The 19,622-nt window shown below is 44.4% G+C and overlaps 1 protein-coding gene across 6 annotated transcripts in view; it reads right to left on the bottom strand.

The window, feature by feature from the left end:
* NCAM1 (neural cell adhesion molecule 1) overlaps positions 1-19,622 on the bottom strand; it is a 192,155-nt gene that overhangs the window by 50,673 nt on the left and 121,860 nt on the right. For 3 of the 6 annotated variants that reach the window (XM_034425247.3, XM_034425256.3, XM_060695025.2), the window contains exons 2-10: positions 17,847-17,921; positions 16,466-16,678; positions 15,053-15,196; positions 14,508-14,645; positions 11,755-11,872; positions 10,554-10,723; positions 9,586-9,728; positions 3,225-3,254; positions 654-804 (exon numbers count right to left, since the gene is read on the bottom strand). In XM_034425247.3, coding sequence (XP_034281138.2) covers positions 654-804; positions 3,225-3,254; positions 9,586-9,728; positions 10,554-10,723; positions 11,755-11,872; positions 14,508-14,645; positions 15,053-15,196; positions 16,466-16,678; positions 17,847-17,921 — 1,182 coding nt within the window. The remainder of the gene's footprint in view (positions 1-653; positions 805-3,224; positions 3,255-9,585; positions 9,729-10,553; positions 10,724-11,754; positions 11,873-14,507; positions 14,646-15,052; positions 15,197-16,465; positions 16,679-17,846; positions 17,922-19,622) is intronic. The other 3 variants (XM_034425251.3, XM_034425254.3, XM_034425255.3) reach the window with 1 other exon arrangement.

The following is a 19,622-nucleotide window of genomic DNA, read 5'->3' as shown; positions in this document are numbered from 1 at the left end:
AGAGAGGAGTTGAGAGGGAAGGAGGGGAGTAGAGAGGGAAGGAGAGAGAAGGAAAGAAGAGAGGGAAAAGGAGAGGAAGAAGGAAGGGGAAAGAAGAGTAGGAGAGAAGGTTAGAAAGGGAGGAAGAAGAGAGGAGTGGAGAAAGAGGAGAGGAAGTAGAAAAGGGAAGGAGAGGAGGAATGAGGAAAGTAGAAAAGAGATAGAAGAGAAGGGAAGAGGAAAGGTTGTGGTAAAATAAAGGAGAGGAAATGGTAAAAGAGCAGGCCCGAACAATTAACAAATGAAAGTAAAAAGATAAGATGAAAAAAAATGTAAAGACTGGTAGCAAGCTTGAGTTTATCAGGGTTAGTTTGGTTTGTTGTCTTTGATTGTTGCCACTTGGCCATAAGGCCAGTCAGTATCAGTGGATTATGTGCTCTATTTTCCAGTTCCTCTCATTCTCTCTCTCCTTTTTGTCCCTCCCGAAGACTCACAGGTATTCCATAAGAGTCCATCACCTGAAAGTCCGTCTCCAGCTCAAAATGACCCTTTCCTGTTCTGGTTCTTGCTCTCTATTCTGCCAATCATCACCATTACCGCCCAGGAGTTGCAAGAGAAGGGAGAAAGGCAGGAGTGGGCTCTACTCGGAGCGAGGGTGGAATGACTCAACTTACACTGAACTTCTAGGTACATGACTTGGGAGTCTTGTCCAATGGTGTTGCTGGCTACGCAGGTGTACTCCCCAGCATCAGTGTATTGAATGTCCTTCAGGGTCAGGGAAGAGACGCGAGCATGGCTGCGGACTTCGATGCGTCCATCTAGGGTCTAGCAGGAAAGAGAGGAAAAGCTTCAGAAGGGGGCTACAGGGTGAATTATGGAAGAGAGGCAAGGCTGGTTATGCAAAAAAACTCAACAACAACCCTTCGGCAGGTCAATTCTGCCCTGCAGGCTAAGCCAGGGGTCTCCAACCTTGGCAACTTTAAGACTTGTGGACTTCAACTCCCAGAATTCTGGGAGCTCAAAGCTGGCTGAGGAATTCTGAGCTTGTCGATCGAAAGGTCGGCAGTTCAGCGGTTCGAATCCCTAGTGCCGCGTAACAGGGTGAGCTCCCGTGACTTGTCCCAACTTCTGCCAACCTAGCAGTTCGAAAGCACGTAAAAAATGCAAGTAGAAAAATAGGCAACCACCTTTGGTGGGAAGGTAAGAGCGTTCCGTGCGCCTTTGGCGTTGAGTCATGCCGGCCACATGACCACGGAGACGTCTTCGGATAGTGTTGGCTCTTCGGCTTTGAAACAGAGATGAGCACTGCCCCCTAGAGTTGGGAATGACTAGCACATATGTGTGAGGGGAACCTTTACCTTTACCTTAAACAGGAGAGAAACCACCTCTTTCTCCCTTCACAGATAATGTAAAGAACCAGGGTGCGCCCCGAACAAAACCTGCACACTGATCCTTCCCAAATCCACTGGAAAAGAGATGACTAGCTCAAAAGAGGTGTGATCTCCCTGAATCAGCATTTCAAAAGGGAAACGTCACCCTTCCTCCCTCTTTCTTGTGCATGAAGAGACTTGTTCCAATCCCAAAGGGAACACACACGCACACACACCGAGTTGAAAGGCCCGGTTTGATCAGGTGTTGCTATGGCAACAGATGCAGGCAGAGGATGGCAGCTGCAGAGATGCCAAAAGAGGCCTGGCAGCCAATCCCCATCTCAACCTCATGCAAATGAGTCAAAGGGGGTCCCCGTTGCAAACTCTTGTGGATTCAGCCCATGACCTTGGGAGGGGCAATTTAAGGATTGTTTTCCTTGGAATGGCCTTTGCCATTTGACCCACCTCTGCTCAATTCCTGAGCCGTCAACTTTAGGTCCTCAAAATTAGGTTCTGGCCATCCTGGAAACCTAAGATTTTCAATCCCGTCTGGACAGAAATTGCCTCAAGTGGGGCAGAACCATCCCCATGTTATCAGTTGCGCCCTGAACAGACAGGATCCCTTCTGTGGGCAGAGGAAGAATCTCACAGATTGACCCACCTCCGTCCACCACATAAAGACCACTATCTCGCTCACATCCGTCTCCGTGCAACTCAGGATTTGTTCACTCTCTGCCCAAACCCAGATTTGGAGCACCTTATGTCAAAAACGCCTTCTGCTTTCGATTCTTGTTCCCTTGCCTGAAGTGGAAATTTGGAGTCCCCCAGAGCCATGGCTACACTCCCCCAATCCAAATTCGATAAGCAACTGACGCATACAATTCATTCTTTTGGGTTTCATTAAGGAACATGTGGTGGCCCATTAAATATGCACAAGAAATCCAGGCCAGAAGCCAGAAACTCTGTTCTAGAGCAAGGTTGTGGACTTCATTTCCCAGAAATTCCTAGCCAGCCAGCCAGCCTCCAAGCTATATATTACTTTAACAACCCAAAATTGAAATATAATCCATCCAAAGGGCCATTAACACTCAGTCCTGTCTGATGCTTTCCCCAAATACAATAGAGGGAGGGGGGGAAACCATGGAAAAGGGGCATTTTCTTCCTGAAAATAAGGAGCTGCTGCTTAAAGCTCCAGCTACCAACCCTGCTGGCTGGGAATTCTGGGCGTTGAAGTCCACAATTCTTAAATTCGGCAAGTTTGCAGACTCCTGATCTAGAGGGCTCTTTTCTGAAATGGGGGCAATTGGGAGAGAGAGAGGACGACCATGGCTTCGCTCCTGAGCTGGAACGTGACACAAACGTGAAAAAGAGAACAAGAGTGTGTCTAATTGGAAAGAAATGAGCAAACACATGAAATGGTGGCTAGAGAGGAATAATCGCTTACGTCCCAGGGAATGCAAGTGCTTTACATATTTTAAGGAGTCTGCTTCGGACGTTTGCGCCTCAGCAGCTCCAAACTTTGTGAATTGAATGTTGCACATTGTCCTGGAAAAGCTGTGGGACCCTTTTAAATCCAGCCACGTCCCAAAGAGCGAGTGAGAATTAACCATTTTAAGATAGGATGCTTGCTCAGTCCAACATCCACTAGGATAGACCGCAGCTTCGGGTTACCCGATTGATAGATAGATAGATAAATATATTTTTCCGGGCTGAATTTATATCTTCAGCATCGGTGAAGTTACGTTGTTAAGACTAGCTTTAGTTTTGCTTCTGTTACTTCTACGATCAATTGGTTATTTTGCAACAGCTAAATATTTACATACGATAGATATGTAAAACTAAATAAAATGAACTATTCGTCCGGTAAGCTAATACCTCTTGTTTCTCGGCCCTGGTCCATGAAGCCTGGAAAGAATAGATAAATAAAACACACACGCACGCACACAGAAACACACACACACACAGACACACAAAGAATAATAAATTTCTTACATATGTTAGGCTGTCCTTCCCTCCTCCGGCCCACCCCTTCGCCCCCGTTTCCGTTACCACCGTTTATGCATTCCCCTTCATTCTGTGAACATGCACAATCTAAATAGTTGGGGCAGGAAGTGCAAGGAAGATGACCCACAAATGGAAGAGAAGCTACCTCCATTCCCGAATTATCTATCGGTTCTTTTCAGAGACCCAACTCATCAAACGCCGCAAAGCTACTGGAGGGAAACGGATGCTGGGAAGATTCATATTTTTGCAAGCATTCAGGTTGTGTGTCGGTCAACCTGTTGCTTTCCCAACTTGATCTGCTGCAGCGAAGGGCTCCACAGTCAGCAAGCATGGCACAAAACCAGACAACCCAAGAGACAAATGAGATGGTGGAAGGAGAGAGGGACCAACACGGCACGGTTACCCCAAGGCTTCCCCAGTGAACAATGACTGCTGTCTCGCATGCCACATCCACAACACCAGCTCCTCTAGCAAACAAACAAAAACTGTGCCTTAATTTTGATTTAGAGCAGGCGTGTCCAAGCTTGGCAATGTTAAAACTTGTGGACTTCAACTCCCAGAATTCCCCAGCCTGGGGAATTCTGGGTGTTGAAGTCCACCAGTCTTAATGTAGCTAAGCTTGGACATCCCTAATTTACAGGCTGCCGAGAGAGGTGGGAAACCCCCTCTTTTCCCCAGAGATGAATCCAATCCATACTTCAAGTAACAACTGCTCCAGATATTCACACAGGAATTTAAATTCCGTTAGATGTGTATGGACATCTCATTGTTACAGTTCAATGCCATCGTCATAGAAAAAGGCCTTCAGGCTGCATTATTTTAACAACACAAAATTGAAATAAAATCCATCCAAAGGGACATTAGCGCTTAGTCCTGTCTGATGCTTTTCCCAAATATAATAGAGGGGTAAAAAAAAAATACCACACAGAAAAGGAGCAGCTACGAACCAAAGAGTTCTAGACTTCAGAAACTCCCCATCCAGCTTTAGAAAAACCATTTCTCTATTTTTGTAATATTGAGCCTAATTTTCATAAGGAACAGGAATAGGAAGCACTTTCTAACATAGAAAAACATAGTTTACAAGCCTGCTGTTTATTTTTAAATTATATTTATGTGGATAACTCTCGCAGAAGTATCCGGGCAGTTCTGAGGGTGGCGGGGGGGGGGGGGGAGTGAGCTGTATTTTTGAAGATCGTGTTTTAAAAAGGTCTGTAATTTTCACCCATTTTTCCGGATGGAGGCACCTCCAGTCAGATGAAAGTTCAAAATAAAAAGTGCCATATATTTATGTACCGCTTTACAAATAACCATGGCAAATTTGTGTGGTAAAATTTAAGTAAATGATGCAGTTGGGTAGCAAAATCTTCCCCAGAGGTTTTCTGGAAAGGAGAAACATGCTTACTTCTAGGACGGATATTTTCCCCAGATTTATAGGCCCTTTTTATAACATGACACCTGACTGACAAGAGATAACATTTTTTGCTAGTTTTATTTTAAAAAAAAAGAATAATCATACAACATCTACCATTTTTTATCTACATTACAAAATTCAACAAAGAATTGCTACTCCAAGCAGTTACAATCAAAACTCTGGCACTCTAGATCAGAGACTTTAAGACTTGTGAATTTCAACTCCCAGAATTCCCTAGCCAGCGAGCCAGCCACGCTATTGTATGCTGGCTGGGGAATTCTGGGAGTTGAAGTCCACAGGTCTTCAAGTTGCCAAGGTTGGACATCTCTGATCTAGAAGATGTGATCACCCACCTCTGCTCAATTCCTGAACCATTCATTCCAGATCCTCGAAATCAGGAACGACCATCCTGGGAGCCTAAGATTTTCAATTCCATCTGGACAGAATTGCTAGGAGGACGATTGTTTGACTTATTTCTGCTGAAATGTGATATTTACCTTCAACTGATGCAGTGGTCTGATGGTTAGAAGGAAAGTGGGGGAATTACGGCTAAAGATTTCATGAAAACAATCTACCACCTGCTATCAGATGAAGTGATCTTCTCAGCCCAAGGCTTGTGCTAAACCCAGAGAGGTCAGAGAAGAAGATTAACCTCAAGCCAAGATGGGGAAAACTTGCTGGCGTTAAACTTCATCAACTGGTGACTCCATCTGCAAAGGCACTGTAGCTAAGAAAATTCCAGGTTCAAGTCCCTGTTTAAGCACTAAGTTCATCGAGTGACTCTGGGCCAGTCCTATATTTTTTTTCTACCCTATCTATTTTACGGGATTACCATTGCAAGGATAAAATTAAGGGAGATTCCTTCCCTTCCCATGAATGTGTCTCAAGAGAAAAGATGGCAATGTAACAATAAAATAACATGAAAGCACTGAAAAGCAAAAGCGATTATTTTGCATAGTGTGATAAACCAAACGACCGCCTATTCTGTCATCCAGATTGGTCCCAAACATCTGGAAGACGCTAAATCGAGAAAGGCTGTAATAAATTGATCCCTTCTTCCTTCTTTTCTTTCTAAACAGCCATTGATAATAAAGGCTGTTGTTTGTTTTGAGCATTGATGACCCCAAAGGATCCTTCACTATCGTTCTGCTGTGCTGCAGAGTTGCATTAACAAGAATACCACAGCGCAGGCAACTGAGAAATGCACCGGAGAGAGTCGGCAATCCAACCAGGATAAAATGCAGAGGCCACACTGCTGAAAATAAAATAACAGCTGCAGCTCTGAGCACCATGCATCAAACAAGACTTCCAAGCCCATGGGCTCCACATAAGAAATTAATCCTTAAAAAAAAAAGAAGAAGAAAAGAACTTTCACAGTTTTTTGGTATCAATTGTCCAACCATTGAGGTGAATGTTTCAAAAATAGTTAGCAGTTTGACAGCCATTCCTTCAAGAGTCCTCTACAAAAAGGTAGTATTTTCAAGGGAACACATGTCATGGTGAACTTACCTGCTCCTTTGTACTATTCTGAGAGTGAAACACATCATCCCTTCCCAGTGTCCTTAGTGCTGAAAGACTATGGAACTGCCTTCCCTTAAATCAGATCTAGCTAGGTCAGATCTACGCCAGCCTTCCTTGAACTGATGTTGGATTATTGTAACTAAACACCTGTCTGGCAAGAAGGCCAAAACTCTGCCTACTCTGGCAATGGGGTCGTCTGGATCAGTGGTCACCAACTGGTGGGCCATGAACCACTGGTGGTCCAAGAGAAAATTTTGGTGATCCACAGAAAAAATATTTGCATTTTTAATATTGCACTAAATCAGGGGTCCTCAAACTACGCCCTTGAGCGGGATACGTGTAATGAACGTTTGTGTTGCTGCAGAGAGTCTCCCCCTTTGGGATCTTTTTGTGTGGGTCGGAGGGGGGAAGAAATTCCGACTTGGGGTCTGCTTCGGTCTCCTGGTGTGGGGCTTTGGGCGAAGGCTGGAGGGAAGAGCCGCTGGTGGCGAAGAGCTGGAGGGCCTCGTTCCAGTGGGACTGCGTCATGGCCTGGAACTGGCTGACCATCTCAGCCCGCTGAGCCTCCAGGTGCCGGTACCTGGCCTTGCACTCCCGCAGGTCTTCCCTCTACTTGGAAAGCCTATGCTCCTAGTCCTCAGTGAGATGCATCTGCTGAGCCTCCTTCTCAGTCAGATCCAATTTGAACTGAGCTATTTTGTCAATTCTTTCTTGTGGTGGCTGCTTAGCTCCAACAACTGCTTCCTGTTGGGGCCCTATGGAGCCCAGGGGGGAGATGAGGAGTTTGGCCCTGCCCACCCAGTCACATGCCCACCTAGCCACACCCACCCGTTAGGCAGATCATATTAGTGGTCCGCGGGATTTAAAATTATGAATTTAGTGGTCCCTGAGGTCCAAAAGGTTGGTGACCCCTAGTCTGGATGATCAGATCCGAAACCTTTCCAATCTTAGCTGGAATCGAAAGGATTTCTACAACTGATTTAAATCCCATGGATTTCTCCTCGTGAATTCTAAAAACTAGATCCAAGAATGAGCTTTGCCAAAAATGATCTCCAGCAGCAGTCCATTAACAAGTTGTACTGTCCTTGAAAATCTTTCATCTCATGTGCCATGGCAATGGTCCCCAAGCTTTTTGGCACCAGGGACCAGTTTCCTGGAAGATATGGAGTGGGGGGGAGGGATGGTTTGGGGCACAATCTAGGTTCCTCACATGCACAGTTTTTAGTAGGGTTTCACGTGGCTCGATTCCTAACAGGCTACAGCCACGGAGGGGTTGGGGGATCCTTGTTGTATGGTCCAAAGGAGTAAGATGCATTTGGTGTATCAAAAGCCCACCTGTTGGTCTATCAAGGCAATATCTTGACCTGTAGGAAGCCCTCAAGAAGAGGGAGCCCTTTCTCAGTATGATGCTGCGAGTCTATTGGTCTCTGAGTTCAGATCTCAATTCCTTCCCTTTTTAATAGGAGCATTAATACAGCACGGTTTGATCTTGTAAATACAGGACTTCAAATCTTTGGTTGCAGGTTCTGCAAACATCTGCTTTTCCCACCGGCTCCGGAGGGCAGGAGGCAAAACCCGGATCCCGTTGGCGGGCTTGGTTTTTTTTCTTTCTTTCCAAACTGCTAATTATTTTTGCCAGTAAGGACAGAAACAACTTCCAGAAGTGAGCAATGACAGGTAACAAGCAAACACAGAGACAGCCATGGCTTTTGCGCCTGAAAATATGTGCAGCGTGAGTACGAACGCAGGCGGAAAAGGGGAAAAGAACCATCCACAAGCTAATGGTGTTCCAGAAAAAAACTTTTTCGGGTTCTCCTTTGCCCCCTCTCGCCCCCTCTCTTCCTCAAGGCAACTTATAAATTTGGCAAGAGCTGCTGGAATGGCAGTGCACGCTGAAACCAGAGCATCCAAGGTGATTCCCACCATCCCTCTGCCTGTTGCAAGGCTCTCCTTGGTCATGGCTGGATGGCTCAACTTCAACCAACTCTTCAAAGACATTGAGGATGGATTCATTTGGTTAGGAGACCAACATTACTCCCTTTTGAAATGCTAGTTTCAAATCGAGATCAGGAGGACTACAGAAAAATAAGAAGGTGCGTAACGAGTTGGTCAACTTCATCTTCTGGGATGAAAAACCATCATGACCTCAGAGGTCTTCTGTCCACCATGTGGCATCAACTGGCTTCTTGAGAATAATTTGCACCCTGTCATCGTGATGCTTAGAGAGCCTTTCTCAGCCAAGACCTTCTAAGTCTCTCTGAGCCCCACTACTCTCTACCGCAGGGGTTGTCCAACCTTGGCAACTTTAACACCTGTGGACTTCATTCTGGGACTTGAAGTCCACGGGTCTTAAAGTTGCCAAGGTTGGACAACCCCTGCTCTACATTATACTAGACTACTACTCCCATTTCTCCAGACAGCCTTCCAGGAGAAATTCTTCTGTCTGTGCTTGGACCAGTAGCTTGTCACTTCTATTATTATTATCTACTATTACTATTAGTCTTCTCATCGTTCCTATCACCCATCTCCTCCCACTTATGACTGCATGACTGTAACTTTGTTGCTTGTATCCTTACGATTTATATTGATATTGACTGTTTCCTAGTATGATTTGATTGCTTATTGTACCCTATGACTATCACTAAGTGTTGTACCTTATGATACTTGACAAATGTATCTTGTCTTTTTATGTACACTGAGAGCATATGCACCAAAGACAAATTCCTTGTGTGTCCAATCACACTTGGCCAATAAAGAATTCTATTCTATTCACAAACAGGGTAGAGATGATCTTCTCTGAGTTAGCAGTTTTCCTGTGACTTTCCTGATTTCCTGCATGAAGGACCTCTATTGTAAGCTCCTCCTTAACAAATGTTGGCCTTCCCAAAACTAACGCCTCCTCCTGATTGACAAATTTCCAATTGCTTTTTTTAAAAAAACCATTTTGCGATCATGTCTGCAAGACGTCAAGCTGATGAAGGTTTCATTGCTCCGAGTTTTGATTTGGCCAGGACCCCTGGCCAGATTTCCAGGCTGAGGAGTGGGCTTTCTTTGCTGGTCCAATTCCACTGCAACAGCAAGCTTCCTTCAACAGTGGAGAACTAGGAGTTTTGAGATGTTCAGGAGCTATTTTTGATATTGCCGGAACGCAAATTATAATTATCTACACCTGACCTACAAAGCTTTGGTTTCAGCGTGCACAGCTGCAGAGCTAGGAGAATCCAAAGCCTATCTCCCCTTCCGTCTTTGGTTTCTATTACCTGGAGGTGTAAAGAGGTGGGTCTTAGGAGAAAGCCATACCTTCTCTTCACTGCTGATGTTTCGGGAAGAGGTCCTCCAAGTGATGGAGGGGATGGGATCTCCAGAGGCCTCGCAGGTTAAAATGATCTGGTCTTCCAGCTCCATTGCAGTTTTGTTCTCCACAAAGGTGATTTGGGGTTTTGCTAAAGGAAGGGTAAAAAAAAAAAGAGAGAGAGACACCCCAGTTGATTTGACAGTTGGAGATCACAGACTCCCTTCTCTTGGTAGCTCATTGTCAAGAAGGAGGTCCTGGATTGCTAAGGGGCTACTATAAGAAGTGCCATATAATCTAAAAATGCGTGAGGCAATTTGCATATGATGACACATTCTGCATATTTGAATGGGTCAAAATAAATCGCGGGATAAAAACTAAACAAGCAAACAAAGTTTTTGTCATCTTTTTTTTCAGAAAACAGCAATAAAGCTATGCAGCCTGGGGAAATTCACTACGCACACTCCTTAGCCTTTCAGGACTTGCTTTATAACACTAAGGACTAGAAACTTTTAAAAAACAAAAAAAGGAAAGTGGACATGTGCAATGGAACCTACCGTGTTTTCCCGAAAATAAGACCTCCCCGGATAATAAGCCCTCCTCTGAAAATAAGCTCTCCCCCAAAAATAAGCCCTCCCCAAAAATATTTAACTGCATGTGTAGCCAATCCCCGCCATTTCCTCTGGTTAGAGTTAGGGAGACAGAGCTGGAAATCAGATAAGACGGCAAGAGAAGCCCCGTCTTGCTCCACGCGCCCCAAAATAATAAGACCTCCCCAAAAATGAGGCCAAGCACTTATTTCGGGGTTCAAAAAAATATAAGACAGGGTCTTATTTTCGGGAAAACACGGTACTTGAAATATTCAGATATTAATCCTATCCTTGACTTGCTAGTAGATAACCCAAATCCCGTTCCCGAGACTCTGATTTTGAAGGAAAAAAAAAAAAAAGGCCGAAGAGCTGTGAGGAGAGCTTACCGAAAACTTTGAGGTGGACGGTAGCGTCGTGCTCTCCAGCTTTGTTTTCGGCAATGCACACGTACTCGGCCTCATCGTTCTTCTCCACCCTGTGGATGGTCAGCTCAGAGCCATCGTAACTGAAGCCGTATTTCGCCTCATCCTCCCCTCGTTCTATTAGTTCTCCATCCCTGCGGGAGAGAAAGCCCCCGGGAAAGAAATGGACGTTACCTGAGACACCGATCGGGTTTCTGGACGTAATCCAGAGCCTGTCCGACTCGTTGTGACTCTGGAAGGCTTACGGTTACGACAGAGCTCCTGTGAGCAAAACAGCCAGTTCCTCACTTTTTTTTTTTCATGCAAGTTAATTAGCTGGACTGCTTTGCTATAGTGTTGTAAACTGACCGGAGTCACTCGATAGTGAGATGGGTGTCATATAAATTTAATAAATAAATATGGTCTGAGATCACTGGTCCTCTGTAGGGCTAAGACCCACTAGGGCCAAGGGAAGAGGGAGCCAGTTTGGTCCAGTGGTGAAGGCACCAGTTTATAAACTAGGAGACAGTAAATTCTAGGCATGACACCTGTTGGGTTTTGGCCAATCACCAGAAGACAGTGAGTTCTAGTCTTGCCTTAGGCATGAAAGCCAGCTGGGTGACTTTGGGCCAATCACCAGAAGACGGTGAGTTCTAATCCTGCCTTAGTCATGAAAGCCAGCTGCATGGGCCAATCACCAGGAAACGATGAGTTCTACTCCTGCCTTAGGCACGAAAGCCAGCTGCATGGACCAATCACCAAGTGAGTTCTACTCCTGCCTTAGGCACGAAAGCCAGCTGCATGGACCAATCACCAGGTGAGTTCTAGTCCTGCCTTAGGCATGAATGCCAGCTGGATGACTTTAGCCCAGGGGTGGGCAAATGTGGCTCTTTTACAACCTGTGGACTTCAACTTCCAGAATTCCTGAGACAGCTTGGCTGGCTCAGGAATTCTGGGAGTTAAAGTTCACAGGTTGTAAAAGAGCCACATCTGCCCACCCCTGCTTTAGCCAGTTCGTCCCTCTCTCTCAGCCCAACTCACCTCACGGTGTTGTGGTGGGGAAAATAGGAGGAGGAAGATGATGTGTTTGCTATCTTGAGTTATTTATAAAAATAATAATAATGGGATACCAATGAATAAATGAGCAACCCGCCCCCCTTCCTCCCACCTCACAGACCCCTCTTACTTGGTCCAGCTGATGATGGGGTCTGGGAAGCCGTCAGCGTCGCATACCAGCTTGACCGACTGGCTGAGATTGGCAGTGGCGTTGACCGTTCCCTGCCGAGAGCGAACAGTGGGAGGCACTGAAAGGAAAGAGGGGAGTGGAGTCAAGCTTGCAGGCCCCTTCAGTGGCAAAAGAGGAACAAGCGAGACCCCTGTGAAATGGACTCATTTGTGCGCCTGTCTTCTGTGCACGATTACAGGAAGGCAAGAGGCTGATTAGAATTTGAGGGCAACTGCTCTTCGTCCCCCTAAGCTCCCTCTTCTTTTTTGAAAATGTTGAACATTTATCAAAATATAAAACACAAAAGGAAAATGGAAATAATGAGAAAGTAAGGCCAGTTGTTTTGTAGATAGTTAAAAGAACTTGATTGTATTGAAATGTTTGGTTAGGATGATATTAGTTAATATTAATTGGAGAGTGAGCTTAACTCTCGGTTAGCCATGTTTGTTGTTTCGTTTTAGTCTTGTGTTTATGTGTTTCTACATTTCATTTCTTATATTGTTTTCCAATCATTATTGTGTGTTAAGTTTACTGTAAATATTTAATAAAGATATTTAAAAAAAAAAAGAAAGAAAGTAAGGGAGGAAAAAGAGAAGAGGAAAAAGTGTAGGTTTAAAAAAAAAAGCATTGACGTCTGACTCATTTTAGCACAGTAGAATAGAACAAGAGAATAACATACTGTCAACTCTAAGTATGACATACTCACTTAGAATATGTCAACAAACTGTCAACTGTCAATACTAATTAGGGCATCTGTTGGAACCTTTGACACATACAGCCTCAACTTTTACTTTTATATAGTAACTAGCCCTTTCTACAACAACAACAAAAACCCTATCTAATCAGCAAAGCCCAAAGTTTCATTTTTTCCCTGCACAAAGTCCAGAAGTGGTTTCCAGGTGGAAACAAAGCTAGCTGCATTGTTTTAATTAAAGCTAAAAGTGTGCTCCATCTTCTGAGTAGGCCGTCTTTCTACAGTGCTTGTCGAAAAAAAACACATGCACGAATCCGGAAACTTTTCCAAAGAGCCATCTGTTACTTCAAGGTTTGTTAGCAACATACTGGTTATATTGCTGCATTTGACTGCTTAAAGACATAATTGATGCAGAGCACGACAGGAGGAAATAAAAGGTGTGGAGTTCAGCTTTCCCTGAAAAGGAGGCCCACTTTAATTGCTCAGGTTTATGAGATCGACTGTCAGAGTCCTAAAACTACCCATTCACACGTTTATGACTTCACTCGTGGCTAGAGAGCATCAATCCATGCGTGCATTTGGCGGAAGAAGCAGCAAAGAGGTTGAGTAACTGAGATGTCTAAATATTCAGGATGGTGTTTATCAACTCATAGAAGCAGAAGGCACCAACACAATACTTGCACTTTTCTATCAGGGTGGCCAGGGATTTAAGGAACATGACCTGATTGAGATCCAATCAGTGCCAAGGAGCAAGTATTTAGTATTTATTTATTTGTCAAGCACATATAAGAATACAGATATAGGTATAAACATGATTACGAATACATGAAATGGATACGGATAAATGGGGGACAGTAGGACAAGGATGGTAGGCACGCTGGGGCACTTATGCACGCCCCTAACAGACCTCTTAGGAATGTCGAGAGGTCAACAGTAGACAGTCTAAGGTTAAAGTTTTGGGGATTTGGGGAAGAAACTACAGAGTCAGGTAGTGCATTCCAGGCATTGACAACTCTGTTGCTGAAGTCGTATTTTCTGCAATCGAGTTTGGAGCGGTTTACCTTGAGTTTGTATCTATTGTTTGCTGGTGTATTGTTGTGGTTGAGCTGAAGTAGTCCTTGACAGGTAGGACATTGTAGCAGATGATTTCATGTACTACACTTAGGTCAGACTAAAGGCGGCATAGTTCTAAGTTGTCTAAGCCCAGAATTTCAAATCTGGTGGCATAAGTTATTCTGTTGCGAGCGGAGGAGTGGAGGACTCTTCTCGTGAAATATCTCTGGACTCTGTCAATTGTATTAATGTCTGATATGCAGTGCGGGTTCCAGACAGATGAGCTGTATTCGAGAATTGGTCTAGCAAATGTTTTGTATGCTCTAGTTAGTAGTACAATATTACCGGAGAAGAAGCTACGCAAGATTAGGATTACCTTTTACTTAATGCCTTTTTGGCGATGTTGTTACAGTGGGCTCTGGCACTTAGATCATTAGAGATGCATTCTCCAAGGTCCTTGACAGTGAGGGTCATCTACAAAGTCATGTCCATCTAGCTTGTATTTTATGTTCTGATTTTTTTTTTATTTTTTTTGCCAATGTACAAGACAGAACATTTGTTGGTTGAGATTTGGAGTTGCCACTTGTTTGACCAATCCGACACATAGTCAAGGTCTTTTTGAAGGGTAGTAGCATTGTCGGTGGTTCCATAACTCAGAAGGGTTAAAATAAAAATAAATGGCCTCTCTTTCTATTCTTTCATTTCGAGGCCGCCGAATAAGCTCTGCATTCAAATTCTAATCAGTGAATAGAAAGAAACCACTTGTCAACTAGGAATCCTCCTTCCTTCCCAAATGGATGTTCTCCAGATGGATCATCACAGGTGAACAGAGATGGGTTGGCCTGGAACTGTGGGAGTGGTGGCCTCAGCTTTCTGGAGGACACAAGACCCTGGAGACCTGAAAGGGATGGACGATACCAGGTGCAGCACCCAAAGCTCACGTGCCTTCTAAACGCAAGATGCTCACCATTCACGATGATCCGGATATCCCTGAAGTCCACTTCTCCCCGGGCCAAGATCCTCCCCTCACAGCGATACATGCCCTCATCGCTTTTCTTTATCCCTCTGATCTGGAGGTAGTTATTGCTCAACACCACAAACCTCACTGGAAAGAATGGAAGAGACAAGTTAGTAGATATAAGTTTGGCCCTCAGGAGCTCCTAGCTCTCCATCTTGGGCAAACTTCGTCATGTGTCATGCATACTCCTTTCATTACAAATGGAAAGAGCTTCTTGGAAAGAGCCAAGACCGATCAAACCCAACCATAGTTACTGAACTGAGCGTACAGTTTGCATCCCAGATGTTTAAGTTTGACTTATCAGTAGCAACATCTGGCAGCTTCAGTCCAGCGGTCCAGGATTCACTCATTCTGATGCTTTGCTCTCCAGAAGTAAGGTGAAACATTAAAGTCATGTGGAGGACTTCCTGCATACCTTCAAACATACACATACATGCATACACACACACACACACACACACACACACACACACACGCAAAGATGCACAACTTACCATCTTTCTTCAGGACCACATCTCTGCCCATGTGCTTCCACATAATTGTGGGAGGCAGCGAGGAGACAATATCACAGGTAATAACTGCATCTTCTCCTTCTTTGAACTCCTGTGGGCTGGGGGCATGTTGAAAGGTCATCTTCTCTGGAAAGTAGATGTAGGGAAAGGGAAGAGTAAATCCTGAGCCGGTCAGAGTTCACACAGCAGAAATGCTAAGCGGATGAGGAGAAGGTGTCTTCTTTTCAGCTGAAGAAGAGGCCAGGGACCTTGCAAATCAGCTCTTGGAGCAAGTAGCTAACCACTAGGCTACTAATGGATGCACGAGAGCTTTTCACTTCTCCTTTTCCTGGAAGTTCTGCTCCGTCAAATACTGACATGAAGCTACAAGAAGTACGCAAAACTCATTCACCTTAATAAAAACATGGATTAATTGAAAATGCACCTCTCAGGAGTGAAGGTTGGGTCTCCTTATCTCAATCAGATACCAATTTCGGAAAGGGCTTTGCTGGGAGAGGGAAAGAACTGACAGACCCATGACAAAAGTTGCATCTCTTCTTAGGTCATTCTATGGAAGATGTTGTTGTGGTCCACCAGCAGCCTGCAGAGCTGGGAACGGAGTCAGACAGTGAGGAGACTGGGGAGACTGGGGAGGACAATGAGCCAGTCCTGGAGTCTGGGGGAGGACCGGACGAGGGCTCTGCATTGGAGGCAGAGATGGGGCCAGGGTCATCTGGGAGTGATGCATGGACTCTGGAGCCTCCAGGGTCAGACAGCAGAGGAACAGGAGGATCCTGTTCCTAGTGCACGCATGCGCAGAGCTGCCAGAAGGCAAGAGCAGCTAAAACAAAAGGGACGACTCGGGAGTAAGGCCAGGAGATGATTGGCCCCTCCCATAAGGCTTAAAAGAGGAGCAAAGGCACGTGGGCCCTTTGCAGGAAAGCAACGTTGCTAAATCTGTTTTCAGTTGGTGTCTCTTGTTTCTGAACTTCGTGGGGCTTTGCCAAGAAAGGCCTTTGGCAGGGTGCCAAAGAAGATAGAGGTTTGTGATAAGCCCGAAGGACTTCTTCTGAAGGACTTGTTTGGCAATTAATTTGGACTAAGCTGGGAACGAAGTCATTCTCAGCTGTTAGAATAAAATAGGTTTGTTTGGGACTAATTGTGTCTTGTAATGACTAAGTGAGCCTAGGTCAGCACAGACGGCTCCAACTTTCGTCACTTTAAGACTTGTGGAATTCAACTCCCAGAATTCCCCAGCCAGCCTGGCTGGGGAATTCTGAGCGTTGAAGTCCACAAGTCTTAAAGTGGCCAGGTTTGGAGACCTCTATTCTACGGGGGAAGGAATTTTTACAGAGGGGAAAGTAGGAGTTCTCTCATTTCCCGCCCTACTCTTCCTTCTCCAGCCCGGCCACTTACGGAAGATCTTCACGTTGAGGGTGGCCTCTTCCTCCCCTTCCTCACTGGAGACCATGCACTTATAGATGCCGGCGTCATCGATGTTAGCGTTGTAGATGGTGAGAGTGGAAGAATCATCTGACCGTACCACGGAAATGTGCTGCTGGTTTGTTGTCAGCTTATCACCATTGGGGGCAAACCAGAAGATTTCTTTGGATTTGGCATCACCGGTCACTGAAACCAAGAAAGAAATCCAAGCAGAAGCTGGTCAGGGTGTCTGCTGGGCACGTGGCACTGGCAGCTTTTCAAAATCATGAAGCAAAGTCACGTAGGCCAATACGAATTTTGTTGCAAAGATCTAGAAACGGATTCTTGCAAGTCTGGGTACGCAATTATTTATTCAGCATTCAAAATTTATTTTTTTTTCCAAAAGAAGTTTTTATTTTTATTTCTCATAAACATATTTACATGTACAAGTTATTTATCCACCATTTTTCATTCATCTTATCATTTAACTTTCATTTTTAATTATTCGGGGCTGCTCTTTTACCATTTACCCTTCTTTATTTTACCACAACCTTTCTTCTTCTCCTCCCCTTCTCTTCCTTCCTCTATCTCCTCCTACTTTCTTCATTCTTCCTCTCCTTCTCTTTCCTACTTCCCCTTCCCTTCCCCCACTCCTCTCTTCTTCCCCCCTTCTAACCTTCCCTCCTACTCCTCTTTCCCCTCCCTTTTCTTCCTCTCCTTTTCCCTTTCTTTTTTCTTTCTCTCCCTCTCCCCTCCTCTCTTCTCCCTTCCTCTCTCTCTACTCCTTCCCCTCTCTCTTGTTGTTTCCCTTTTCAGTTCAATCTAGAATGGTATTTGAGCAGCCCCGATTTTCTATTTATCTCTATTCTCATTTCAATTTCTTATTTGGTTTAATATTTATAGCTATTTCATCCTTTGTGTGCATTTTTATAATAATCTCACTTTTTCCCTTTTATCCCCCCCTCCCATTTCTGCATTCAAAATTTATTGGCCACCTATCTCCAGTAGATTTTGGTCTTCCTTCCACTTCTCTTTATCTTCATGAGAACCAGGAAGGATCTTATCTGAGATGTTTACCTCTTAGGTTTAATTAATTTAATTTAGTGAATTTATTGGCCATCCATCCCATCGTGAATGACTCTGAGCAGCTACAGGTTATGTGGTTTCCTGCCTGAGCAAGAGATTGGACTGAAGACCTCCAGGGTCCCTCCCAACTCTGTTATTCTGTTATTTCTGTTATTATTTCTGCCCTGGACTCAACCCTCTTTTATCTGTCAGTTAACTCGGCTACTGCATGAGGAGAAGGTATAGCTCCATTCAGTGGGTTTACTCCCATGTAAGACTGGATGCAACACCTGATTGTGCAGCTACTCACCTTGACATAAGAAAAATTTGGATTCTCCAACAGGAACCTCCACCTTATTTGGAACTATGTTCACCTGAAGAGAGACTGAAAGATAGAAAGAAAGAAAGAAGCACCATGAGGTTACGGTATTCTTGCTCACCAAACAAGGAAGGATGTCATCTAATATTAATTGCAAACCCGAAAGTCCGGAGAACGCTGTTAGGTCTAAGACTCTGAGCTGGGTTAAGACTACAGTCAACAGGAGTGATGATTTACCACCAGCTTATCCAGTACTTAGGAGGTGGCAGCACAAGGAAACAATAACCAACAATTTAACAACTGGGGCCATCAACACCCCAATCAATCAATAAGAAGCCACACCCAACCAAGCACCACATAAATACTATGCACAGAATAGCCTCAGTGTCAGCCTTGGAAGCCATATTAGGCCGGAAGCTTCCGCGTCTTTACTTGGAGTTGGTGTTTTTCTAGAACGCTGACATTCAGTGGTGGGTTGCTTCCGGTTCGGTCCGGTTCTATAGAACTGGTAGTAAAACCAGTGGGAGGCTCCGCCCACCTGCCACGACATCATCATGGGTGATCTGCACATGTGCAGTAGTGAAGCAGTAGCACGTGCACGCTCCCGTTGCGAACCGGTAGTAAAGGTAAGTGGAACCCACCCCTGAATAGCCTAAAGCAAGGGTCTCCAACCTCGGCAACTTTAAGACTTGTAGACTTCAACTCCCAGCTGGCTGAGGAATTCTGGGAGTTGAAGTCCACAAGACTTAAAGTTGCCAAGGTTGGAGACCCCTGATCTAAAGAACCAGCAAAGCTGGCTGAGGAATTCTGGGAGTTGAAGTCCACAAGTCTTAAAAGTTGCCAAGGTTGGAGACCCCTGGCCTAAAGCACTGATTCTCAATGTTTTCTTCACCATGGAACCCCTTTTAGATACCTTTTGTGAGCACAGACCCCAAGCCTTAACTCAAGATTTAAATCATAACATAAATCATAACCCTCTGTGAGGATATAATGCCCCCACCACCAGAGGTTTGCAGAGCATAGGTTGAGAACCACTGGCCTCAAGCACCCGTTCCAGTAGAGAGAAGTTCCCTGAGGAGGGGCTCCAGCATGCACCCATAAACTCATAAAATAAACTCAAACCTCTGGTCCTGGTGACCGACCCAGATTGGATCCTGGGTTAAGACTGTTAGTGTACACATTCTTTCCATACTAAGGAAGATAAAGCAGGAATGGTTAAATTGATTGTTTTATTCAAGGAGGAAAATACGTTTTCATTTGGATATCACTTCTGGAATTTGTGCTTGTGAAGGGTGAAAAAAAATGAAACTTTGACGTTGGTTTTGTTGATTAGAAAGATTTGGTGTTATAAGAATGGCTCGTTATATATTAATGTGTAAAATCAAAAAGTTGAAGTTGGAGTGTGTTTATCTTGTACTGTGCTAAGAAGAATTGGGAGTCAATGCCTCCTTTTCCTTCTTTTCCACTTTCCCCTTGTATCTCACGCCCCCTTTTCCCTGCTCCCTTTCCTTCCCTTTTTCCTTCTCTTCTTTGTATTTTAAATAATAAAAGAAAACCTTGCTGAAGGTTTTCATTCCATGCTGAAATGGATAGGTTAACCAAAGAAAAACAAGAAAGAGAAGAATCAGATTATTATAAAATATGGAATAATTGGTATAATTGGTTAAAAATGAGAAATAAACAAAAACAATATAGGGGGAAATATTACCGATTTAAATATATATATATAAAAAACATTATTAGATTAAGGAGAGGTGAAGGAATATA

This window comes from Pantherophis guttatus, chromosome 9 (assembly GCF_059756535.1).
Source record: "Pantherophis guttatus breed Tessera chromosome 9, ASM5975653v1, whole genome shotgun sequence".
Classification (NCBI taxonomy): domain Eukaryota; kingdom Metazoa; phylum Chordata; class Lepidosauria; order Squamata; family Colubridae; genus Pantherophis; species Pantherophis guttatus.
Note: the sequence above shows the minus strand (reverse complement) of the source record. Positions and strands in the feature narration are given on the sequence as shown.